The sequence below is a fragment of the Pyrgilauda ruficollis genome, unplaced genomic scaffold, assembly GCF_017590135.1.
Source record: "Pyrgilauda ruficollis isolate IOZ18807 unplaced genomic scaffold, ASM1759013v1 scaffold49, whole genome shotgun sequence".
Classification (NCBI taxonomy): domain Eukaryota; kingdom Metazoa; phylum Chordata; class Aves; order Passeriformes; family Passeridae; genus Pyrgilauda; species Pyrgilauda ruficollis.
In genome coordinates, this window is record NW_024526488.1 from 1,112,532 (window position 1) to 1,140,273 (window position 27,742).

The 27,742-nt window shown below is 43.1% G+C and overlaps 1 protein-coding gene across 1 annotated transcript in view; it reads right to left on the reverse strand.

Annotated features, from left to right (window-relative positions):
* The window catches only part of VAV3 (vav guanine nucleotide exchange factor 3), a 148,714-nt gene extending 141,433 nt beyond the window's left edge, over positions 1-7,281 (reverse strand). Inside the window, exon 1 of the mRNA XM_041479637.1 lies at positions 6,983-7,281. Coding sequence (XP_041335571.1) covers positions 6,983-7,186 — 204 coding nt within the window. The 5' untranslated portion in view covers positions 7,187-7,281. The remainder of the gene's footprint in view (positions 1-6,982) is intronic.
* Between the last annotated feature and the right edge of the window lie 20,461 nt (positions 7,282-27,742).

Genomic DNA, 27,742 nt, shown 5'->3' on the forward strand with positions numbered 1-27,742 from the left:
CAATGCTGTTTCACAGCAACAGAAAGAAGAGAAAAAATCTAAGGTTTCTGATGGGGGATTTTGTTCAGTTTGGTCTTTAAAGAACTAGAGGCACAATTTTAGTATTGTAGGAACACGTTCAAAAACTAGCACCTGTATATAAAGCAAAACTTAAAGAAGATTAAACTGTCAGTGATCTAATAAAACAATATTCCTCTGTACTGAGACACCCACGCAATCAGGGCACAAGCCAGGACTCCCCAGCCTGCTCCAGGCGGTGACATGGTGACACACTCGGGTCTGGACAGTTGCTGCCCTCTCCCCCAGCATGTGGCAGCACACAGAGGGGAGCACACCCCAGCGGCTTTCCTTGGCAGCCACACACACTGCCCTATTCCCCTCTGGGTCAGCTGCTGGTCTGGGAGCCAACATTACCTCAGCAGAAGGGTCTCCTCCATTTCAGCAAGATCAAAGCGTGCCCTGGAAACCCTCTGTGCCCGTGCCTCTCACAGCCTGCCAGGTGCTGCTCCCAGTTAACCCTGCTCCCCAGCACCCAGACCAGGAAAAGCCAGGCTCAGCTAGGCCACTCCCTGCTGGCATGGCCAGAATGGATGCACCACCACACTCCCTGCAGGGTCTGCCCCCCACCCCTAGCAGCTGCCTTGCCTCTCCCTCACCTTGCAGCCCTTGCTCTCCTTACCCTCTGTATTTCCTTCTTTACAACAATGACTTCATCAACTCTTTTGACCTTCAAAGGAGAGCGGAAAGAGATGCATGTGAGAAATCCAAGACCCTCTATCTCCCAATGCACAACTGTACTGCTGATTTTTGCTAACCCAGCCTGATGTGCAGAGCTGCAGCCTGGCACATAACCTTCTGCACCTCACAGGCCTAAGGCAGCAGGTTACAACAGAGACTTGCATGCCATCATTGATAAAGCCATTATCCATTATCATTAAAGAATAACACAGCATATCCAGATTGGTTTTTTGTACTTATCTTGCGATCAATTTCAAAATTCTTAAGTGTCTTGCTTGCTGATACCCTTTTCAAACCAGCTTCCTAACTTCTTATGACCATTCTCTGTAGTTAGTATTGTTTCCCTTGATTATATCCTACTTTTCATATACGTATCTCTCTTCTTTAACCCTTTTGATTTGTTTCTTTTCATAAGCAGTCCTTCAGCTTGCCACTATCATGGGTCTCTCACCTTTGTCAGAAAAGGCTTGGAAAAAAACTTGGCTTTTCCCACATGACACAGCAGCATGCCATACACAGACATTAATTTATATCATCCACTGCTGGCAGATGCTACAGCCTCTGTGAGAAACCAGCAGGAATATTTTTTCTATTAATGCATTACATAGCTGTCAGCACACCAAAATTTTGTGCAGAAGGGAACATTCGAGACACCTCTTGGCAAGATGCATATGCTGCATTTAATAACTGTACAATAAACATAGCATGTAAAATAAGCTTTACCATAGAGTACAACTACAGTTCTCCCTTCCCCCTGACAAAAAGAATCAATGTGAATCAATTAAAATCATGACATCAGTTTTCAAGAGCTATTTTCTTCACCTTCTTATGGAAGAATTACCTAGAAAAACCAGGTCACTACTTTTTCATCAGTCTTTTCTTAGAACAGAACAGAGGTCATATTAAGGTTTTGCTTTGAACAAATACTTATTCAAAATATTTTATCAAGTCCAACACATATAAGATATGCATATGTACACATAACTTACACATGGATAAATACACCTTTTCTGGATAATAAATCTCATGGCAAATATAGTTTTCATTTAAATGAATCATGGAAATAAATGTAGTGAAGATGTTAAGTGGACCAAAGCACCAGCAAGTAAGCAAAGAGATTTAAAATATTTGAAAAGTTTAAAAATATTTTTCAAAGAACTGAATTATTTTAAATGTATGTGAATACACAGTAAGATTCAAACAATTCAAGAATAGGGGCTGGTTAAATACATCTCTTGTTTCTACACTGACAAAAACTGAACCAGTTTCTAAATCTGTGTTTAAGCCCAACAAGTTTCACATTTAGATGAATACAGTTTTTCTGAAGCTGTCTCTTTGTGGTACTTCCTAGCACCTAACATAACAAGAAAACACAGCACACCCACCTGCAGGGAGCTTACAGAGGGGTTGCACACTGGGGGGAGGAGATCAGGGTTGTCAGCAGGGGGGGAATGGGGAAGCTCCAAGCCAAAGGCAGTAGCAGAGGAAACAGGGAGGCTTGTCTCCCTCAGCACTCCCACATCCTGAGACTACCTGATACCACCGGAATCAAGAAAAATAAACTCCTGCACAAAAGCTCCGTCACCGCACCAAAATACGACATGAATGACAAGATAACCAACTTCCTTTGGACAATATGGTCACAACAAAAAAAAAGTAACTCCCTAAAATTAGAAAGTATTTGAACTTTTAATACTAAGTGAGGGATATTTTATTTTTATTAGAATAATAGGAAATAGTTATTTTTAATATTTAATCTATGTCAGCATCCCCTTTAGGTAAACTCCCATGGCACTATTGCATTAAGTGCTGTTTTCCTGTTTAGCAATCTCTCACGAGTTAAATAAATGCCTTGCAAAAACCACTTCCAAACTAGCTTGCAAAGTATTAAAGATAAAAGATAAGCATTAAACAGATGACATCTTCCGCAAATCCATCATAATCCATTGGTTTAGGTTTTACATTTCTGGTGATAAATTACTTAAAGTTCTTGTCTGATGATGATTAAATATTAGGATTAGTACTTTCTGTTATGGATCACTTCTATTTTTATTACTTTCACCAGCCTACATTGCCAAGAGGCAGCATTTGAGGCAAGTGAATGACTACAGTGAACAGCTCTGAAGACACAGACACTGAGCTTCAGTGCTCCATCCTCTGCCTCACTGTCACCAGGGACTGATGCTCCACTTCAGGGGAACCCTGCAACACACCAGCACAGTCACACCGCCCTTACTCATTTAGCAAATTCCCTCTTCTAGCTTCATCCCCAGCAGCTAGTGTTGAAGTGTTTGGTGCCTGCAATAACACCACTTCCACAACACCGAGTCAGGCAGGCTCCCCTACAGTTAAAGGCCAAAAGGTATTACTTGATCCACTCTTACATTTCCTTTTCTGACGGCACACACACGGGTTGAAGTAACTCAAATTGTTAGCTTGTGGGAGTTCAAACAGCAAAGTGAGTTTGAGCCTTGACACAAGAGCTCTTAATAGAACCAACATTTTCCTGTTCTGTTCAAAGTGGAAAAAACCCTGGACATGCATGCCCCTGAACCTGAATTTCCAACCTCATACAAAGCCTATGTGTAATTTTTCACAGGGGACCTCACACCAAGACACACCAGCTTCTCAGACAGGAGCCCAGCAGCACTGAGCTGGCAATCCAGAAGAGAAAAGCTCAATGCTGCTTAGCTTTTATATATGCAAGGTTTATACTTTTAATATCTGAGGCTCACTTTCTGGAAAGTGTAACTGACTGAATCAGCTTCTGCTCTTCAAAGAACAACTTCCACTAACCAAATATACATATTTTCATAAATATACAGTAATGCAGATGAAAACAGACAGCATTCAAAAGGTTCAAACCCTAATGTTTTACACCCTAAAGCCACTGAGACATTTCTCTTGTTACAGGCATTACCCCCAAAAAGGTAAAGGGGCAGAATCCACAGATCTCAAACATAAAACAGCCCACCCATGAGAACAGCTGGGAAGCAAGGTGCATGGCTGGTGATGGGACAAAGGCATGTGATTCCCCATACCAGTCAGCCTAAAAAACACACCCCATGCCATCTAGTCAAGCACATTTCTGCTGCAATGCTGAGCATCAATCTCAGTTTCTGCTCCTGCCCCAGCAAAGCAACAGTGCTCCTGTTTGAATCAGGCTCCACCAAAAAGCAGCATCTGGCACTGCAGCATCAGCCACAATCCTTCTGCACGTTTGATGTGGCTTATAAAGGGTTACCAAGGGCTACCGGGCAAAGCATCACTGATGTGTGACCTGCCGCATTTATTCTGAAAAAAATAAATATGTAACAAAATGGAAAAGACTTGATACTTTCCTCAGACAACTGACACCTACTCCTAGGTCTGCCTGAGGCACCACCTCTCACCTTCCTGCTCTTTGGAACTGCTGCATTTGTAAGTAGCCCCCAAGACATGAAAACTTGGTCCATAGAGAAAGGCCTGACAAACATCAACTGCAGTAAGAGACAAGGCCAAAATCAAACAGTCTGCCCTCAATGAGGCCCATTCACAAAGCCTTCGTCCACCTTTCTCAGTCTCCCTATGGATTAAGAACTGTACAGTAAGAGTCCCCTGACCCATTCTAAGACTTAGTGGAAGAAACCAACATCAGGTCAGGGAGTACAGGAACTGCAGCTCAGTTTTAGAAGATGAGGGATAAGGGCCATATGAAGTTCAAACAGCTCAACTAAGCTGTACAGGCACAGCAGCAGTTTCAGATAGACTGCAGTCAGTGACCAAGATAACTCCCACCCTAATGCCAACCCTGCTCTGTCTCCAGTGCCTATAACCCCTTACCCCACAAGGAAAGGTGAGCTAACTAGTGTTTCTACAAGACCCCAAGATCCTATGATACAGCAACTTCGTGATACAAATTCACTATGATGCAGTATTAGTTTACTGACAAGTACTATTCTGACAAAACTCTCAGCTTCAGGCACAACTCCAAGCAGATCTCACCAACTGAATCATCTTCAAGCCATTGAGACTTCTCCAGAAGTTATTACTATGAGCTCTTTACAGTCTCAGCCACAAATTACAAGAAACTGGCAGAACTTCAATTTCAGTAATTTTTGAAATTTACGCTTGAGTGATCATTTCCAACAGAAAGGGGGTCCACCTTTCAAAAAACCCACAGAACCTCAGTAAGACCACTGAATCTTGAACTCACAGAACATAAAGGTAACATTCCCAGTAAATTCAACACTACGTAGAGTTATCCATTATAGATTTTGATCCAACAACAGTTCCCTTTGTTTAAAGGCTAGAATCGGTGTAGGCAGAGAAATGCACCACTGGAGAGAGTTGTCTGCAGCACTGTGGATGCAGGTACCTCAGGCATACAGAAGACAAAGAGACAACTCGTAAATAATCCAAGATCTACAATTATAATCCATAGTTCAAACATACTTAGAGAAATAAATATTAATCTTGATTCCCAAAACTGCTCTAACAATGAAGACAACAAAGCATTTTCATAACTTAGATTCAGTAGACAGGAGACCACTACAGTTTTAATTCATCAAAAATAAAATTAAGTAACAACAGTCCAGATAATCAACATTAATCTAGAATTCAAGTTGATGCAATGAGTTGGCCATCTCAAAAATATCATGATGACACATTTCTAATTCATTAAAAGAAAAAAATATATATAAAGATATATATATATATACCAAGGCTCTGGTGTAGCAAGTGCTGAAAGTCTCAAGTTATAAAGGTGCAGAGAAAAAGCTGAACTGGATTTCTGCAACTGAGAGAAGCCCACCCTTTTTGCTCCATCACTCAGATAAAGTATTGCCTCTGCATATGCCATTCAAGCAGGCACTTGAGCTCTCAAGTACAGAGAGATAGCCATTCACATCTAGTGCAAGAGTCTCAGAGCTTTGACTCTGACTAGCTGAACTACGTTTTTCCTTTTTTCACTCTGAACTTCCAGAAAATCCTGCCTTGGTAGTAAGACATAGCTGCTAAAAGAAAGAATTACTAAGAAATAAAATGACTGCGTTTGTAAGCAAACATCGACAGAGACATGGACCAAGTAGTATAATTCACTCCACTGCTTTTTGTTAACATCATAAACGTGAATGGCAATTTCTGTTACTATAAATCAAAAAGAGAACCACAACACTGAAATGTTACAGTGTATCTGTTTCTTAATGTTTTAAAACGCATGACAGTCTCAGAAGTTAGTTTCCTTCCTAACAACATCGGCTTGACTGCCACCATCTCTTCCGAGGCATAGGTGTGCACGAAGCAGTGACAGGAAGTCAAGTATATATAGTCTCTTCTTGAATTATTAATATAATCTTATCTTGATATCTGAAGCCAACTTTATGAGTCACAGTAACAAAACGTCAGTACAAACTAAAAACCGCACTTAAAACAGAGCAGAATTAGGAATTACACTTAGGCATTAAATAATGATTCCAAATATCAAGTTAAAAAGCCAATAATTTAAAAAAAAAATTAAAAATAGTACTACACAGGCAACCAGCTACCAAGACCACGATTTCTCGTTACTAACCAGTCCTCTCCATTCACCTCACCATTGCAAGTCACAAAAAGCTGGGAAGAGAGGTGCCTGGCGCTACCAGGGCTTCTTCACCCGCCGCTTCCACAGCCCCTGCCCTGCCTTCGCCGCTCCGGGCGCGCTCAGCTCCCCGGCCACGCCGGCCCGGCCCGGCGTCCTCCGCCGCCCTCCCGCCCCACCAACCTCCCCAGGAGTAGCCAGAACAACTGGAAGCAAGAGGTCGTTTGATTTGTAACCCGCTCCCATTAAACAGTAACGCACGCAGATGTTAAAATGGTGACCCTGGGACTACAGCGGGAACTTCTCCTTAGCACGGCCACCCCACGACGGGCCCGGGGGACTCCCACCCGAGCCGCCTCGGGCTGCGGGCGACGAGCCCTCACGGAGGTTTCGGGAGCCGCCAGCCCGGCGCTGCAGCTGCGCCCTGTCCCAGCACCCGGGACGGGACGCGCCGAGCCCAGGCTGGACGGCCACACGGCGCAGGGAAGGTGCCCGGCCAGGACTGCCCCGGGTTCGACTCACGCTCACCGCCCTGCAGGCGCGGAGGCTCCGGGCTGCAGACAGGCAGCGGCCGCATCCCGCTCGTCCCGCTCCGCGCAGCCACAAGTCGCAGCACGCGGAGACCCCGCAGGCAGCCCGAAGGCTGGGGGACAGGGCAGCGGACAGGGCTGAGGGGAGCGGCCTCACCTGGGACATCTGAGGGCGCAGGTTGATCTCCTTGAGGTTGATGGAGTGGCTGCGGAGGTTGTTGAGCAGCTGGCAGAGCAGGACGCCGTCGCGCAGTGTCTGCGCCAGGTCGAAGACCTGGGCCGTGTCCCAGGTCACCCGGTGGTTGGGCGGCAGCACCTTGCAGCTGATCAGCCAGTGCCCGCACTGCTTCCAGGGCTCCATCCCCGCCACCGCGCCGCGATGCTGCGGCCGCGGCGGCCCCTGCTGCGCCCTGCCGCCGCCGCTACCGCGGCCGGCCCGGCCCGCCCCGCCCCGGGAGGCGGCTCCGGCAGCTCCCACCGCCCCTCGCCGCGCCCCGCGCCCGCCCAGCACAGCACAGCCCGGCCCCGCGGGAGGGTGAGCGTGTGGCAGCCCCCGTCGCCCCGCGCCGGCAGCTCTTGTGGCTCCGTGAGGCTGATCGTCTCGTCTGATGGCATAAACACAGCACCTGCGACACACAAGGCAGCTCTGACAGGCAGGTGTAGGTAGCGGCGCAGTGGCATGTTCTCGCTTATTGTCAGTCCTTTGTCCTTTCGCTAAGCAGACAGCAGAGCGCTCAGAAGAGGTTCAAGCAGAATGCTCTCAGCGACTTCTAGAAACGATAGAAAACACATCATGGCATAGCATTGTTTTCCCATCTGTTCTCCCCTAAAGTACTTTGCAATGACTTCAATTTAATTTGCATTTTAAATAACGTTTACAAATACGTAATAACTTGTAACAAGCATTCAGACAACTTAAAATAAAACCAAAAAAATACAAGTGATTTTAAGTTACCGAGTGTGACAAACTCTATAACCAGACAACACAAATACCAGAGTTCACAATATCGTCTAAAACTCAAAAGCTGTTACTTCTTTTATATTTTTGAAGCAGTGCTGGAAACTTAATTTCTAAAACAAAACAAACAAACAAAAAACATCCTAACCAAAAAAAAAAAAAAAAAAAAAATCACATTAAAGAATACAAAAATTGCTATTGAAACGTGTTGGGGTTTTTTGGGTTGATTTTATTTTTTTTTTTTTTTTAACCAGAGAACTCTTTAAAACTACTATTAACATTTATGGGAGAGGGGAAAAAAACCCACAACACACAGTCCACGGTGAGAAAGTCTTCCAAGAGCAAAACACTAACATGGTTATTCAAGATAATCCACAACTACTGCTGGTTTCCACACCACCTCAGTTAAAACCTTGACATTTATTGTTGTCTGAGCTCAGAATAATCCCACAAATGCTTTTAATAATTTCTGAGAGAATTAATACACACATTATGGTAATTCATTTCAGAAACTGAGTCCTAGCAAGTGATTTGCACGTTCCAGTAAGGTCAATATGCTAATTCACTTTTTTCTTGCTCTAAATAGGCAGTATGTCTGCTATTCCAGGTAGTTTCCTGAGCAGCACTGGCTGCAGAACACACCACAGGACAGCTCACCATTTTGCATTGCAGGCAGTAAAAAATAGAAAGAATCATGGCACAAAATGTAGAATCCAGCTCCATAATCTGGAACACCTGTGCCACTGGCCAGCAGGGATGGGATGAGACAGGTGTGACTTGTTACCTCGTTAGAAGGCACAAGTCAAGGTCATCTGGGAACGGCATTTGTTTCCACTCTTAAAGAAGCACAAAGTTGCAAACACCTGCCTTAGTTTTCAGCCCTCTGGATGCGTTATCTGGGCTGGAAAAGCAAAGAGGCTCCCGGGTCTGATCCGTGCAGAAGGAGCTGACAAAGCCTGCCTGATGTGTCAAAGACATTTTAACAGAAAGCAAACTCCAGTTAGCAGCAAGCAGTTCTGCATGAATCAAAAGAGAGATCCTCATTCCAAAGGACTTGTGACTGTGCAGCTGAGCTTTAAATCTTGAATATATTCTTACATGGGAGAGTGTGACATTAGGTCGAGTTGCTGCAGTAGTGCCTCCTTCCCAACAGGCCGCTCCTGCTCTGTGGCCAGCTGGGCAGTGACAGCCACACAGCTCCCATTTCTCAGGAAATGTGAACTTGCTGTTAAACAACCCCAGCCCAAACACTGGACCACCAGTGACAGGTACGTCTGCCTCCTCAGACCAACATTTGGTTGTTTTATGCCTGAACTGCTGGAGGAGAGGGCAGGTTGCAACACAAACATGCTATCAAAGTATCAGACTGCTTGCAACCAGGCAGAATTAGAGAGAATTTCTTTCCTAATTGAAATCAAAAGGGATTGAAACTAACAGTTTGCACTGTGATCATCTGGATATCAGCATCCATCAAAATGAACATAGAGCAGTTTGATCAAGACTACAATAAACACTTTCTCATAGAAATATGTTTTTATCTGTGACTGAACTCAGATAAGTGAGTAGAATTGTGTGCCCACAAGCTATCCACTCTCAGGCTGACAGCAACCATAACACTGAAGCAAATGCAGAAAGCAGAAAAGCAAAATAGATAAAAGAAACAGAAAACCATCTTCACTACATTATCCACATTCCCACTTCAGCCGCCTCCAGCCAGGATCGGTGGTACAGCACCCTGAAAGGAATACAAAGAGCTGGGATGCCTTTGCAGAGATACAGAAAAACAAGCACTGTTCTGATTGATAAATAGCAAGAAACACTTCAGGCTGGTTGCTCAAATTGATCTAATCTTTTTTTACATGGTTAATAGGAGCAATCCAAAGCTCCTTAATCCAAAATTTTTTATCTAAACAATAAATATGCTTTAAAGGTGATGATTGAAGTTCTAAATAGCTGAAAAACAAACACTGCAGTTTTAAATTGTTTCTAAGTCATAGGATGCTATGACTTAGAAATGACATAATATGACATAATAGCAGACTGTTAGAACTAAATTTCACTGAAAATACACTGGTTTCTCTACTGTATCTCATGTAATTAACTGAGCAACATTCTTCCAAATGGAGAAGAATCCATATAACCATACAAATTCGAGAAAAATAGTTCTCTATTAGGAATTACATGCTTGAAGAGAAGGTAAGAGGCAAATGGATTCAAAGCCAAAATTCATGGTCAGCACAGTCTTGCTACAGTAGAAGGCAGAAATATTTGCACATTCACTTTTCTAGTCTCAAAGTACTCTTTAACAACCTTTTTCAGCCTCCTACATTGTCCTCAGTCATTTACTGGAAGGGGTTCAACTTTTCTTTGAATCCTCAAATTTGTTTATGTTCAAAAGCTTCTTTTACATGAGCCTTTTTTAAAAAAAGGGGGAAGGGAGGAAGGAGGGAGGAAGGAGGGAGGAAGGAGGGAGGAAGGAGGGGAAAAAAGATCAAAAAGAAAAAAAGATAAAAAAGTCTATACCTCAAATATGAAGTACTTTAAATGAACCAGTTGCTGAATATACACTGTAAGTTTGTCCTCTTTCCATGTTGTTCTTCTCCCCATCCTGCACAGATGGATCTGGATTGAAAGAGGGGCTGATTTACAGCCACCTCTGTCCATCTTCTGCAGTTCCACTAGGCCTGATCTGGCATACAGATCTCAGCTTAGGTTTTCACAATTTTCCATGTAGATCACATATTTTATTTTTAACACATCAATAAGCCATTTGCTGATGCAGTATTTTCTTTGGATTTTCTATAAAGAAAACCTTTCAGATGTACATTCCCCCTTTCAAAATACTGTAAAGTAGCAACATAAAAACAAACAAAAAAATCTTCTTAAAAGAACAGCAAACCTGAAGGAGAATTGTTCCCCAAAAGGGGCACAAAACCCCAAGGTTTTGCATGGTTTTTTTCTTCTTCCAGGAGACAACTGTCTCCCTACTGGGGACATATTTTTTTTTCTTTACTTGTATCCTGTACTGCATCCTATGAAGGTGGCACTTCTCCAATTCTTTTCTTGTTGTTTTACTTAAAACAAACAAAACCAGCCTACCTCAATTTGTTGAATAAGCTTTTGCAAGCTTCCTGAAATAATTACTTCTTGGTATCACCACAGTTACTGTATTTAAACTACTTGTGTTTCTCAGCTTGGGGAAAATGAATAAATGAAATACAGCTAATAAGAAATCAACAACATGTACACACATTCCCTCTCCTTCAGTTACTCTTGCAGATAAAATAGTGGCCATGCGCCCTAGGCACAAACCCAGTTTGTGCAAGGTACCAAACAAGGATAACAAAATGGTAGATCTCTTCCCAAAAAGAAGCTCCTCACTTCCTTTTCCTTCCTACTCCCTTTACCAATGCATTCATCAGTTCTGGTGCTTTAAGTTTTCCTGCCTTGTGATGGTTGCTCTTGAGTGCATATTTAAATGCTACAGAAAGAGGGGCAAGCACAAGCAGAGAACTGTCCTCATTTGTGGGTACCAAAGGCCCACTGAAGTCTTGGCTGAGCCAGCCATGCTCAGGGCTCACATCCCAGTTAGATCCACTCCATTACATCAGTAAAAAATCTGAGTTTCACCTCATCTGCAAATGAAAACGTAGTTTTGTGTCTTGGCCATGTCTATCTTTCTCACATTTGGATACACATTGAACTACCACTGCTCCTGGCCAGAAGCCTCCCTTGAGCCTCTTTCCTTTTGGCTGGATGGGAATAACAGGCAGGTGGCCACAGTCCAGGATTTCATAAGGAGCCTACTTATCTTGCAGTGCAAGTAAATGAGGATAAGAGGGCTGGCCAGAATTCTTCAGCAATTTCTGGCTGCTGCTGCTGCACATGAGTATCAGCATGGATCAAGATCTCCCAGATGCATCTGGCTGCATCCTATAGCTACAGGCTCCAGTTTCAGAATTACTTTGGGAACTTTGCTGCAGAAAGTGAAAAAGCAGCACTACTTGATTCTTATTAATAATTTGTGTTATTGTCTTATACTGCAATACCACCTGAATTTCAGCGAAGCATTATGTTTTACTTGAAATTAGTGTTTCAAGTTAGTATGGAAGAAGTAAAACAACTGATCTGAAATCTAAATGAAGCATTGAAAACAAAAGAAAAATTATAAAAAGGAAATAATAAAGTAAGATAATGTGTGGAGCTCAGTATTAAATTTAGTTTTCATTAAAAACCTGGAAGATGCAGAGAAATTACTTGATATATCAATGTATAGGTAGTTATAAACTGAAAGGAATTCTAAACACTAACACACCAAACGAACACTAAGATACTGTTCTCAATAAAAAATTACCTGAATACATAAAGTGCATCTGAGCATTTGAAGAATCAGTGTTGCTGCAAGGCAAGATCCACCCAGACCAGTCAATGTGAAAACAAGACATTAAAGCAGTCCAAGACCCAGCCTATCTCTAACAACTAACTACCAAATAATCATGTTAAGAGTTGAAGGCATTGGCTCACCTCTTCTGACAAAAACATCCTTTTTACTGAACTTAACAGAAATTTGTCCCATTTTACTGCACAGAATCCTGTGTTGAATTCCTAAAATAGGATATTTGACTTCCAGAAGGCCAAGTTTCAGCTTTGTAAAAACCATTCATACAAAAGGAGAAAGCTGTTGATGTGCCACCTGTTTGTGCTGAAAAACAGGGAAGCCAGACTCAGGCAGCCACTCACCTCCTGCCAGAGGGAAGCCATAGCATTTATGATAAGGAAAACATTTATGGGCAGGCAAAAAAAAAGAAATTGTCCTGTATGACTTTATGTATTTTAATCACAAAATCAAAAAGACTTCCTAAGAATCCAAGCAACTTGATATAATAAATAAATTAGTAGCCTTCGTCCTGTTTTTTTACCCCTTTCCCCAGTTCATCTCCATTTCTCATCTTCCACAGGTTGTTTTCAACAATCAGATGATGATTTCAAGGCAAACCCAAATCAGATTACAGGATTACAGGATAGAAAAAAATCCCCTCTTTGTTCAAGACAGAAGGAAAATAGATGCTGACAAAAATAGTTTTTTGGTCTCAGGTGACAAGAAAATGGTATTTTTATCAGGAGTCAAGGTGTTCAAGTGCATATAACCAAGATATGAAAAGCTGGACACTGGCACAAGTAAGCCCTAAAGCAAGGAAAAGATTTGAAGGGTGGGGGGGCGGGTATGTTTTTTCATAGTCTACTCAGTACCTAAAACCACGAATCCAGAAAGGTTTTCCCCCATGAAAAAAGTGATCAATTACTGAAAGTGTGACACTTACAGGAAACACTGTACACTGGATGAGGTCTAAATATATAGAAAACCAAGAAAAAACTTCACATTCAAATAAAAAAATCTATATCTACCTAAAGTTTGGAAAAACTGAAAAGTCCCATTCATTAAATACCTACTCAAACAGTGAAAGACTATGTGGAGTCATGTTTCTAACTCTCTTACTATTAGAATATTTATTTTAAATTACTGCTATTAGGCAATTGAATTTTTCATATCCTGAAGGCACAATTTACTAGCAGTCTCTAGCCTCATGCTGGGTTAACTGCTAGAATAAATAGGGCAGTCACACAGAATCTCTGAGACACTGTTCCAGTTTTCCATTTACAATGTTAAATCTGTATTTACATACTTATCTAAGTTCAGTAAATAAAAGTTTCCTTTTATGCTTAGAGTCAAAAATATTAATAATTTTTAACAACAGAACACTCAAATTTATTTTTAGAGAACTCAGCAGGCAAAATATTTCTAAACACTCAGTAGGCAGTGAAGCTTAATCTCTAAAGTTACCCATACTTGTCTCATCTCAAGAATAAAGAACATAAATATTTCAGAACATTCTGCTACCTACTTTTTTTCCACCTTTTATAAGTGAGTGTACCTGGTTATTGTTTGTCTGATGAGGCTGGGCCAACACTAGACTGCAAATCAGCAGAGATTTAAGAGATAAGGGGCTCTTCGTTCAGGCCATTGGGATTGAATTTGCAGCAACACGGACAGCCATGGTAAACAAGAGTCTTATGGGCCAAGGAACCTTCACCTTCAGAAAAATAAACCATCACAAGCTCAGGACAGGAATCCTCAGATGTCTCTGAATGTTGTCTACTTCCATTTCTGCAGGCTCAGTTTTAGACGTGGTGTGAAACCCCGCTCCCCCAGGTGCCAAGAACATTTATTTTGAAAAAAACCAAACACTTCTCATCCTAAGTCTTGAATTTTACTGTCTAGAATCCCCACCTCAGTTGAAGTCAGTGGTATCTATAGCTGCCAGTAACCTGGGTTATAAAGCTGTAGATCCAAATTAGAAACCATGTTAATATGGCCAGTAGTGTCCTAAATCAACCACAGACAAAAATTATCCTCTGTCTTAAGACATCATCTCCCATCCATTATGCTGATATCAGAACTTTCCCAGTCCTGGTTGGGAAATACTGCTCTTGAGATAAAACTATCAGAGTGAAATAATCATTTTGAAACAAAAATATTGAAATTCAGATCTACTATATAGATTATTGTTAGAGATTAATTACCCTGCTCTCGCTACATTAGAAATTGTGGCAGAAGTGTGTCTGTTTAAGGCACTTGAGATTTACCCATCATATGAAAATACCAAGCAGAGGGGCATGAGAAGTATGCCTGTCATTAACTGCCCCTCTTCCTGCTGCACTGGAAAGTGGACTTCATAATATCTGACTAAAAACAAAGAGCCACACTGAGAAGTTTCTCAGGGGTTCGTTGTCAGGTATGTTATACCTTAAAAAATCATAAAACTGCTGTAGAGAAGAAAGAAGTTGCTTTGGTAGCAAGGTGCATTTATAGCTTCTTAGGTTTCTGTGAGCTGAGGTCAGTGGTCCCTATGGCAAACCCAAGTTGTAAAACTATGTCACCCTCTCCCTGTTATTCTTAAAAAGCGGTACCAGGACTAAAATAGGAGTGCAGGTCCATTACTGCCTGCAAAAAGTCCTACAGTCAACTGTGGCCTATCTATAAACTTGTTTTGTGTTCTGTGAGCCACCATCTAGCTCATCCTCAAGAACGTGAGGGATTGCCAGAAAAAAAGCTCACTGAAGAAGTAAAAAGGTACTTCTGGAATGCAACAGCTAAGAAGCAATATTCTGTTAGGATGCAGGTTGTATTAAAGGCACAGTGAATACAAACACAGCTTGCCTTAAAGAGCTTGTGAAGCTAATATGGACTTCAGTTGAGCAAGCCAAAGGTCTAACCACCCCCAGGTATAGCAGAGGTGTCTGCTAAAAGACTGATCAAACAGGCAAAACTGAGAGAAAATTCAGCGTCCAAACATCACTTAACTTGCCTCTCATTTTTATTCTTCCACGTTTCCTGCAGTCAAACCTTCATAAACCACTGCAACTTGCACACAGGGTTCAACCAAAGGAAACAAAGCTGAAATTAAACCACCTATGTACCACACTGCAGCACTTCCCCCACCCCGTGTAAAAGGCCACTTTACAAAAGAGCCTGAAAATGTCGATACCCCAGACACAATTTTAATGGCAATAAATGGCTTACATGACATCAGAAGGCTTCAGGTCCAAATTAGATAAACTGATGCAATGGGGTTTTTTTAAGGAATAAAAACATGCCAGTAACAGAAAGACACAAGTATGACCAGCACAAATTCAACGCCAGCAAATCCTCTCAGCATGAACTGGAGCAGAAACTGATGCTGCAATCACAAAAAGATACTTTCCCTTGCTCCAAGGGAGAGGTGTTCCTACCAATTCAGTTCCCAAATTGCTGTGTTATAGTGCCTCCTTCACTGGGTTTACAAATAGGATGTATAAATGCATGCAGGTGGAATTACAGAATTTGATTTGCCGGCTCTTACTTCTCTTGTTCCCAGGAGGTACCAAGGGCAGATGAAGCATGGGCAAGGACCAGACAAAAGTCTGGCAGCAGAGAAGCTATCCTGGCAGTCCCTGAAGCGGGAACAAAGCTGAGCAGACAGGAAGGCCGAGCCCCAGGCTGGCCTCTAAGAAGCCCCGGAGGTATGCAGAACACCTGAGGAAGTGATGCAAGGCAAATCAATAGCCATTCCCAAAAGCCAGTCTTTAGTCTCCGGGGAAACTAATGGCTCCCAGGTGTCTCAGCCAGAGCTTAACTGCTCTGGCACCCAGTTGTGCTAAACCAAACCTCCTCGAACAGAATTCATGTGGGCATACGGAAGGCCCTCTTGGGTGTCTAAGTGAATATAACATAGCTTAAACTTGTCTGAAAGCTGTTCTTGAAGTGTTTTGTCATTGGCAGGTTTCCTACAAATTTATCTGCCCTGCTAGTTTATCAACGTCATCCTTATATGGAAATAAAAGGGTTTGGTTTTTTTCTCAAACACTTTATGTGTTATAAATGCAATAATCCAAGGATTTGTAGTGATCCAGAACTATCGAGAATGATAGATACTACAGTGATAATAGATACCTTTAATTCCACCAGCTGTGGCATTCATTCCCTGCCGCTGGAGACAGCAGAACTATGGACAGCAGTCACTCGGGAGCCCTTGTTTGCAGGTGGTGCATATGTAAAGAGTCTGCCATGAATCTGAAAAGGCATCTGAAAAGAAGCACGTTTCAGCCACCCGGGTGGTGAAATGCGCTATGTTTGAGCACAGCTGATAAGGTGCAATTCAGCTGCTGTTTGGCTGGCTAAGTAAGCACTGCCTTGCATGGCAATGTCTGATAATGAGGTCCCAACCCGTAGCTCAGAATTCCAGCCCAGTCTGCAAGGATGAGAGAGAACTTACAAATCCACTACCATAACAGGAAAGAATGCAAAATGGATTTTTAAAGTATACAAAGTTTATAAAGTATATGCACAATGATATGCTTACAGTGTCCTTTTGCTCTACAATTAAAAATTAAATAAATATTTCCAATAGTATGACCCATCTACCACCATTTTCTCCAAAACGACAGTGTGGCAAACATTGAGTTGCATAGATCTAAGCAAGTTCCCCTTCTAGATAAGAACAACACTGAAAATGTTTGGCATGGTCTCTCACCCCTTCTTGAGGAGGTGTCCTGCGGCACTCTCGGGTGGGAGCTGTGCAGCACAGCCCGCAGCCACCTGCTCATGTGCCCTGCAGGGCACGGCTCCTCACCGCCCGCTGTGCCAGCTCCAGCACAGCTTCCAGGGACAGGGTGCAGCAGGAGTCAACCTCCACTTGTGCAGGATGATATTCTGGAGACAGCCTCCACTTGTCTTGGCTTCCCACGGTGGGATGGCATTCCGAGTGAGGAAGGATTAGCCACCTACAGAGCGACAGTGGCCCTTTGGATGTCACATTTCTCAACAGCACGCTAAAATGCAGGACTGAAGAAGATGACAGTCCTCTGCAGCAACACTCACCACACAAGAGCCACAAATTTCTGTTTAATTTACCATTAACTACTTTTTAAATATTTCTTGGCATATAAGAGGTGTTAGTTGATATTTGTTTTGGAATTCAGGTACCCCTGAAAGGAAACTTCTGAATTTCCTTTCCATTTTCACGATGCTTTTCTCATGGAGTTCAGCATAAATCTCAGTTTCCCTTCAAAGACCCCAGGCAACACATGTAGGTTTTTGGAGGGGTTTGGTTTGGGTTTTTTTCCTAGGAGTGAAGGTGGGACACCTGGGGAGAGCACACAGAAAATCTTATCTAAACAACACCTTCAAAGCAAGCAGTTAGGGTCTGGTTGCTCATTTCATGTTCAGGGCCCACAGCTAACAACCCTCTGTATGTGTCCACAGCACTTGTAGATACTGAGATAAATTTATCCCTGGTGAAAAATGCTAATTTCAATAGTTATACTAGGCATGAATTTGAGTCACTATGTCCGTTCAAAATGAGGCTGTTGGGATTACAGGACTGCAGTTAAACTCAGATATAGCAGTTAGCAAGATCAAGGCCACTGCTGGATCACAATGACAACTGAGAAAAACAAATGTACTAATGAGCTGCCAGCCAAACATATGAAAAAGAAGAGCAATTTTAAGTATCAGCTATTTGCAACAGCATGCTCATACTTGGACCTCAGATACCTTAAACAATCTGGAAGTTCAGCATAATGATTATTCTAAAAAAGGAGAAAAAGCCCATGTGGATAATAGTTGTTAGGAGACAGTTACATTTGAAACAGATGGTAAAAAGTGTCAGTTTGAGGCAAAATATAGATTTCCCTTCTGTTGAATAATTAATGAAAAACTCCTTTCCCCCTACATCCATTGTAACTGTGGGACTGAATGGTCTCCATTTAATAAGGCCTCCTGTATAAGCTCAAGTCACCTCTTACAACCAGACTTTTTTCCAGGGCTGATATCCATTGTGCTCTCTCCCTCTCCTGAACCTCTTCCATGAGACAAATTCTGTTGTGTCTAATCAAGCAGAGCTTCCAGTGACAGTAATCAAGACAGTTTGATTTAGCAGTACAGCCTCCTTTTATCAGAGAAATCCTGACTCCACTGAAGGCAGCTGAAGCCTTGACATTGACTTGAGCCAAGCAGACATGCCATGTGCTGAGTCCCTCCTCCTCAATGAATTGTATCCCTCTGCTGGTTTACACCAGGACAAATGGTCATTTTCTCAGAAAGAATCCTATTTTCAAGTATTTGAATACATTCACTAGAAATGTTCAAATACACCCGAACTAAAAAAAAATTAATAATGCAACCAGCTCTAATTTCAGGGATAGTATCCTAATATTTAGAGCTTCTTACGATACCAACTGACATGAACTATTGCCATTATGTTCTTGCATGTGTTTCATAACAGAAGGAGGATCTGGGAGCCTAGGATGACAGGGGAAAAAAAAAGGAGAATGTGAGATAAAAAGGGATAAAAATGAGGAAAAAAGGAAGTGGTCAGAGAAAGGCCCTAGAGAGATTATGCTTTAACTTACCAAAAGATGAAATTTCTGATGTGGACAAAGTGGTGGGGCATGAAAGGACATTGGAAGCCAGCAGGATAATGCCTGACTGTAGTGCCAGCCCAAGCAGAGCATGAGTAGAGGAGAAGGCAGCCACTTCATACTTTCTCTTAATTAATGCATTTAGCTGCAGTATTTGTCACAAAGTACTGGGTTTGTGCAAACGCGGAACTAGTAGGAACTCAAAGCAGTTGTCAAATTCTGTGTGTATTCGGAAAGTTAAGACCCAAAAGTTACCTCTGTCTCCGCAGGCAGGGAAGGCAAACCCTTAGAACCACATGATGCAGACAGCAGGGAGCTGCCAGCTCAGCAGAGCCTCTGTAATACTTTGAATCTCAACCTCTGGCTCTCCCGCACTGCCAGGGCTTGCATCCCTGTCAGCTACAGTCCCCAGGATCTCAGGGAATCTAGCTGTTTTCTGGGAAAGGATGGAATTGCTGATGAGGATGGAGTGGTATGGACTGTTTGCATTTCCTTACCATGCTGAGATCACAACTAAGGGGTGTTTCAGTCCAAAGTTATAATTTTTTAAAAACAGGGCATTACTACTTTTCCTCACCAGTAAGGAATGGCTGTGGTATCTGGAGGGAAGGCACCATTTACAGTGCAAAAACAGAAAAGAAGGCAAGAGCCACAATTGTTGATTTCTGGCTGGACTACATGAACTCAGCGGTACAGCCCAGGATACTGCACTGAGCTCATGCCCTTGGTACATTAAAGGTTTATAACTAGAGAAAGAGGAGGTAATTAATTCATGTTCACACAGGGAGGGCAGATGGAAACCATACCTTTGCTCCTCTCTCTGCTGCCTCTCAGCTCTGGGGCAAGACTCCAGAGTCCTGAGGCATTGCTGCCACAGGAGAACAGCCAGCTCACCTGAGCTCACGAGCAGAACACCCACCACTGGTTTATGGCAATAAACACTGGTGGGTGAGATAGAGCTTCCATGTTCCCTCTTACATTCACCTTGGCTTCTGCAGTTAGTGATAAAACATGATTTCACATCAGAGGGCATTTCATTCATTCAGTCCATGCATGCAAATGCCCTTCACCACAGCGACATGGAGTACGGAAATAAAAGCATTAAACACTAAATGTTTAGTGTGGCTGTCAGAGTAGTGTAAACAGCTCTTCCTATTAGCTCCTGTGATCCAGATCCTGCCTGAAATTAAATCTTAAATCTCCTCTTGGAGATTGCATGCTAGCAGATTTCTTTGTATAATACAGCTTGTCTTCAAACGTGTGCTGCATAAATAGCTCAGGGAAAGGAAACTAACTCTAAGTCACATTTGTAAATTATTTGATCATGCTATTCAGTATTTGCCAAATCCCCTCATCTTTCTACAGAAAAAGAGAGGTTTCCTGATGCCCTACGATCACAGCAAATTCTTTCAAGAGCAATCCCATAGCTGACAAGCTGCATCCCCTTGTAAAACACAGGCAGGCAAACAAAAGACATCTGATAGAGATGACTCTTAAGAATGCTGTTGTAAACCAGCTGTATTAGTCTTGCAGAAACCCTGAGCTACTTCTCATAGGTAGTTTGCCTTCAACTCTCCAACAAGGACTAGAAGCTAATGTAATGCTGCTGCAACTTTACAGAAGATTCTCTTTTTAAAGACAATGTTTCTAAGCATCTGGTTTCCCTAGGCAGATTGTCTGCTGCACTTTGCCTGAAGGCTCTTGCACCATCCCTGGGACAGGCATGGCCAGCCAGATCCTAGATCTCAGGAATAAACAAACTTGATGGATACAAGGTCAAGCCAAGTTTTGCTCCAGACCAAGCTGAAGAGGCTGGAATTACACTGGGAGCGAACGTGGTCCCTCTGCACTGCACTTTGTGTATGATTCTGCAATGATCCTGGCTTTTATCACATGAGCTCACAGAAGGCTTCTTTGGCTTTATGGAGTTGTCACAGCTTGCTTATGAAACAAAATTCATGTTGAAAATAAGGATTATTTGAATCCTTGCAGTGACCACAGCTCATGTTTAGTAACACTATTAGCATGAGACCCTTGTAACGTGATGCTCCTTTTTAAGATACTGTGATTAATTTTTTTTTGCTAAAATTCTTCCCAGGCCCTACTCTATTATGATAGATGAGCATATAAACATGCAAAATTTATCATTTCATACTGCACTTCTTTCCTTTTACTGACTCACACCTGATCATGTTTACAAGCAGATGTTTTACTTTGATTCTCTTGTGGTCCATGTAGAGGATGAAGAAGTGACAACTTGGGAATGTGTTTATCAAGCAATGTGAAACATCTGCTTCTGTCTTCCAGCATACACTCCATGTTTTACCTATTCACAGGACACACAAGTTTATATGAAATTCACAATTACACCCACCAAATTATGACAACTATTAAAGCAATTATGATGGAAGCCTTAGTGCAGGAAGGAGCAATTTCCATACCCCATATGGTAAATGTCTCCAGAGCATGTTTGCATGTCCCACAATCACAGCCAGCAGATCCCTGGATAGCAGGGATAATAGAAAAGTCCACCACAGAAATGCCACTCACCCATTTTTCACCCCCAGACGAACCCTTGTGCCTGGACATATGGCTGGGGCAGCTCCTGCCCTTGCCCAGGGTGTCAGGCTGGCGCACAGCAGGGGTCCACGCAGCACACAGTAGGACAAAGTGACAACACAGCTCTGCTGCTGAGCAGGTTTGCATGGCTACACTCTTCCCACACACCTCCTGGCAGGGTTCAGGGCCTGCCAGGGCAGCCCTGCACCTGGGGATAAGATCCTGTTAGCTTACAGGCATTCAAATTGCTGTCCTGGTGCCATTCTAATGAGTAGTTACACAACACTACCTGCCTGTGGTCTGGTTGTACTCTTTAGAAAACAAACTAAGAAACCCCCACAAACCCCCCACATTTTTTGTTACACTAAGTCTTACAAATAGAAATCTAGGGTTAATGAGTCCCTAGAATTTGAGAGTAGGTAAACAAAAGCAACCAAGCAAGAAGTAGGATGGTAGAGCTAATAAAAAGGACAAGTTAAAAGCACATATACTAGTGATTTCTAACAGTAAAGAAACCCTTTCTTTTCATTCATGAAATAACATGAATTTAAACTATTTAGGGAAGCGACCACCTTCTAACAGACAGATTGCATATTTAGGACTTAAGACAGATTGAAAGTGAAAATTTTTCAAAAATCATTGGGGAATTTAAATCCTTGTTTAATTGGCACTGCATGGGCTGCCAGGAATAATTAATAAGCTAAATTTAACTGCTCTGGCAGTGTTTTGCTTTCAGACACAGATAGTTTTGGCCAAAGCCCAGGAGATCTAAAGCAGGTCCATCTTTCCAGTGGTGCCAAGAAAGACCAGAGCTGGAGGAGATGTGATTCTGAAGCTGGAGTAGATGTGATACTGAAGACCTGCAACCATTTTGAGTTCAATGGCATTGAAAAGCAACTCCTCTGCCATAAGGTGCTGTTTCAGGCTGAAAACTTTTTTCGGTGTGGCTGCAAACCGGTGAAACCAGATGCAACTGAACAGGCAGGTTTCCCATTCTCTCCTGTGCTTTGGTGTGTGAGCTCTCGTTGAACTCACATGTTCAGCTCAGGAAGGAAAGCAAACCCAGACACCACACAAGCGAGCAATGGAGGATAAGTGTTGCTTGGGGTGTGGGGAAGTTGGTTTTGTGAGATGTAAAGTGGTGAGTGACCTTTGCAGTCTAGCATGAAGGTTGGTCTCCCTCTATTTCCTGCTTCTTACAGCCAGGCAGGGGAAAGAGCAGAAGAAACAAGTATAAACTTGTTATCCCCCTAACTTAATTTTAGCATCCTCCTCCCACTGTTTTTCCTGTGAGAAGTTCAGGCATCTGGAATAACACTGCTGCATTAAGAAATGAGAAACAAATTGCTGAAGGGCACTGGGATTCAGGCAGTCTAACTCAGAGCCTTCTGCTGGCAAAAACAGCTGCCCCTAAGAAAATCTGCCCAGGTTGCTGCCTTCAATTCTCGAGGTGCAAGGCCTAAATTTGAAGGCAAATCAGGCTCCCAGCAGAACATGATCACAGCAATCTAAATGGCTCAGCAGCAGCTTCAGCACAGCAGCAGCTCAGAAAAAACTCAGCTCTGGCAGCAACGTGGAGGTGAAAATCAACCTGCCAGTCACAGCAGCACCTAACCTGGGTGTTAGCTCACTGACTCTTTATGTGTTCTACAGCAGGAAACCATGAGTCCAAAGCTCATTCCTGTTAGATGGCAACAACCAGCCCTGTCCCATGCACAACCTCAGCTTCTTCTTTCTCTACCATGTAATTAAAGGGAAATAAAAGAATGACCCATAAAAGCCAATTGAGTGGCAGCTTACGAATAACTGTATTCTCATTAATTACTACGCTATTTAGCTGTGGGAAAGAGCACCAGGAGGTTTTATTGTTGTTGTTTTAACTCCAGAAATACTGCAAAACTCATATTGGATGATACACGCAACTGTTCTTCAAGGTACAGTGAAGGAAAGAAGTACTCGTAGCAAAGACTGTCTTGAACAAGGTAAGAAAATTTGTATTTTGATCCATAGTGGGAGAAGAAAATGCTGCAGACATAAAAGTAGCTGTCCAAGCATCAAGGGAGCAACCAAAGCATAGCAAGAACTTTAAATTATTTTAGCACTCCATATAAGAAATGCTTTAAAATCCAAAACATACTATCCCTACTCAAAGAGAAATTTTTTTTGTGGTTAAGGTGAAACTGGAAATTCAAAACACATGTTAATTCCTAGTCTGCATCACATGGGAGTAATTTGATTCTGTGTGTCCCAGTTCCTCACCTATAGCTAAAAATATTACCTTTTCTTTTTAAAGGCCCTACCTTTTAGATTATCAGCTCACAGAGCAGGTATTACATCTTATTTTGTATTGGGTACAATATTTTATTAAGAATAAAGCTGGTATAATCTCAGATGGGCAAGCCTATACTAAAAACTTAAGTTTATATGGTAAGATTTTAATTTTAACTTAATTCCATGTCTTGTCATGTCTTACTTGGGATGAACTTAAAGGAAAGACAATAATAGCATCACACCTCTGTTTCATGCACTGTAATAACCCTTGGAAGAAAAACGTACCACAAAAAATAAAAAAAGGAGATGAAATATGACTGTAAACCTTGCACTAACACAGCAATGGCTTCAGCTCACCTGTACACACTGTAAATGTGGAGCTGAGCCTTTTACTTTCAGTTGCTCCATCATTGGCCGCCACTGCCATTGTGTCCTTTCACTCAGCACCCGCTGCCACCTCCTCGCCTGCTTCTCTCCCCTCACATCTGCACCACCACTGGAACCCAACCAGAGGGAGCTGGAAGGTGGGGTGGGGGGCATGCAGTAGGGGCTGTGCAGGGCAGGGAAGGAAAGCAGCCCTGCACATCCCCCAGCAGAAGCATTGCTTCTTGCCTGTCTCCCTTTAGTAACATGGGCTCTAGTGGGGGGATCCACTCCTTGCATCCTTCCAGTGCAGACACAGCTCCTGAATAGATGATGTCTGACCCCTTTGAGCTGCTGCTCTAAACCCTATAGCCTACATACCCACAGTCCTCCTCCGTGCCTGGGAATCAGCACTCAGCCTGTAAACATGGGGGTTTCACGTGTCACACATTACTTCGCATGCTTCCAGCCAAGATCCTGCCAAACCAGCAGGATTTCTCCAAGCACTACTGCCTGGCCTGAAGCAGCTGCTCTCGGCTCCATGGGCAGCTCCCTGCACTTCTCTGAGCCCCAAGTGTCCTCTTGCCCCACAACAGCACCCATCCCTCACCACTGAGCCAGCACCACTGCCTGCAGACTGCTCCTGCCGTGCACAAACCAGCTGGCTCAGACGCCTCTGGATGCAGTTCCCTCCCAGTCCATTTCCCTTCATCCATGCTCAACCACACCCCATGCCCTCATCAGACACACTTTTATTCTTCAGGCAAATGTAGGCAAAGCATCTGCCTGCCACAGCCTCTTCCCATCTCTCCATGCATGCTCTTGGTTGGTCTCTCTTTGGAGGAACACCTGGCTCCACTCCAGTGGGTGTTGCTGGCTAAGCTTGGTTTTACTGGGGTTGCCTATGGCACCCTAAACCATGCCATTCCAGGGTCTTTGCTTCCCTACAAAGCAGTCAGTCCTCATGGGCTGAGCCTGAGCAGGCTGCTTGGAGCACATGTCATGGCTCCCATTGCCACACAGGTTAATAGAAAGACTGCTGGTGTTTCAACATCATTTGCAATAGCTGAGTCCCAAACTAGCCTGGCATCTTGAGCTGTTAAATTCCCCATCAGTGACTTCCAGGGACAGTCCTCCAAATGATTTGTCTGTTCAGAGCCTCGAGCTGGATCTCAAACCCATATTTCATATTCAAAATAGGCTAATCAGTGAATTTATAAAAAGAACTGTGGAGGCCTAGATGGCTGGCAGTACACACCGAATAATAATTTGAACAAACACTGCCTGCCCGTGATGATAAAGGACAATTGCACAGCAAACACATCCCAAATAGACTGCAGTGCAATTTGTCTCCATATAGCCCCATGAGTCATGCTGGGTTGGAAAATACTTTATAAATGCTAGTACTGGCAGGCAATAATTTTAATTAGATACGGCCTAATTAAAAAAGGATAGAGGTTTTTATAGTTCATGCTTCCCCAGTGTGTACTAGGGATCCCCACTGGTTGGCAAACAGGAAAAATGGTTGTATTATTTAATAAGCACAATGTTATCAGCAGAGTTTAATGCAGGATTTAATGCATTTGCGTTGGCTCACCAGAGTGAATGCTGACTGGCCAGGGTACAGCCTGGATGGAGGAACATCACAGGCATTTCACATCTCCAAACGAGATCTCAAAATGTGTCAAAACAATGAAGTACACACAAGGAACTGGCTCAACCTCCTGGGTGTTTATTAAGCTGTATGTGAGTGTTAGGCAGATTCACTGAGAATAAAAATTTGCCTAAAGCTGCAAAGAAGTGCCTCAGGCTGATCAGCTTTTATGCAAGCATAGAGTAACGAGGAGAGAGAAGTGATCCCAGTGCCCTCACAGCAGCTCTGTGCCTGCCCACAGCCCACCCTTCCCAAAGAGGACCATGCATTCCTGGGTGCTCAGAGCTGGCGAGCGCTGCCACACCAGCCCTCGGGCCTCAGCCCTCCAGTGCAAAGATGGGAACAGCCACAGAAAGCAGAAATCCAGTGCTCCCATGACCCAGCCCACCGGCACCATGAATTCCTCTCTCATTTTCACATGTCGTTGTGTAATGCTTCCACTCTTCCGGGAGAGGAAGCAAAAATACCACAAGAAAAAGCACTTCCTGCAGTATTTCTGAGCTAGTCAAATCCAGGAAATAATGGAAACTACAGTGATGCACAGGCTATTTGGGTTTCTTGTGTTCTTTTGCATTTCTGTTATTTCCTGTGTTTTTCACAGGAATATCTGAAGCCATAAGGAAGATAAGCCTGCATATATGTACATGATAGCATTACAGTAGTAACTTCTCCCTGCACTTCTTTAAAATAATAGAAACCTTTAATGAGTGAGGACTGTGCATCATGGTCACTCCATTGCCACAGCCAGATTGCTCAGTCTGCAGTACCTTGGATCCCAGGGATGCTACAAACTGACTGAAGAACATTATTCCTGCTCAGAGGATCCCAGTGAGCCCATCTCACAGACCAGCACAACAAGCTGAAGATCCACAGTGTCTCCCTGAGAGCCTGCTGCTTTGCTACAATCCAAGGACCTCCATGAGTTCGAGCCACCCTCCACATTACCTTCTCTTGCATGTGAGGGTGCTGGGGTCTCCTCAGGGCCAGGACAAGAGGCCAGGGCCAGGTGTGGGAGGGCTGCCATGGGGCAGGGGCTGGCTGGGGCTGCCCGACTCTGGCATTGGCAGTTCTGCTGAGAACAAGTGCTGCTCAGCAATCCTGTATTGATTTGCCTTACCCAAGGTCACCTTAGAAGATGATTTATATTAAGAAAATCAATTTTTCAAAAAGTCATTGCTGAAAGCTATGCTTGATTTCTAAATTCAGAGCACAGCTGGGCATGTGTCTGAATTACCCAATTCTTATTAAAGGCAGAAGGAAACCTGCCCACGCCATAGCTTTACACTGGAAACATATACAATGAAATTTCTATTACTCACTATTGTAACTCAAAAAGACTTAAAAGCATAAGACTGCTTCCTTAATTTTCTATATAGTTCTTATAATTTTGGCTTTTCCCAAACCATCCCATCACCCCCCCTCCCCCCCCCCCCCCGCCAAGTTGCTAGTAGCATCTACTTTGTCCTGGGAAGGAAAAAGGGGTTTTGAAATGCAGTCCTTTCCAAGTATTTTGCCCCAGTTTCATAATTTCCTTCCTCAGTGAAACATGCATATTCACCTCATTTTTATTAACAGAGAATCAGATGATACTTAGTCATTTGTTACTCAAGGCTCTGCACAGATGTCATGCAATGTGTACAGAAACTCAGTAGTGTAATGTCAGGAATATTTCCCTGCTTCCAAGTTCATTCATGTTTTTCTCCTAATGGATAGCTAGATGCTGTACACACATAAATGTTCTGCATCACTACCTATGGAGATCTCAAAAAGCTTTGAACAAGTTTTTTCAGCTCTGAGGGTTGCTCTTCGCAATCTCTGAGAGGACTCCCTTGAGTGCCAGAGTCCCCAGGGTGAATCCTCACACCATCCAGGGCAGTGAACTGGCTGCTGCCCTGCAGGCAGGGTGCAACCAAGCCAAAACACAAATGTAGCAGGAAGAGGTAAAACTGGAAGGGGGCATAGTGGGGCAGAGGCCCTGGCTTGCTGTGGCCTGCCTGCAGCTGCAGACAATCAATGCAAGTTTTCAAGGAAGGTGTAAATAGTGGGATGATGGTTAAGGCATCTTGACATATTTTCTTCTACTCATACAGTTAACCAATGGCTGAAGGACCTGGGTAGAAGAGTGAGAATTGAGCAGAAGAGCAAAGGCAGGA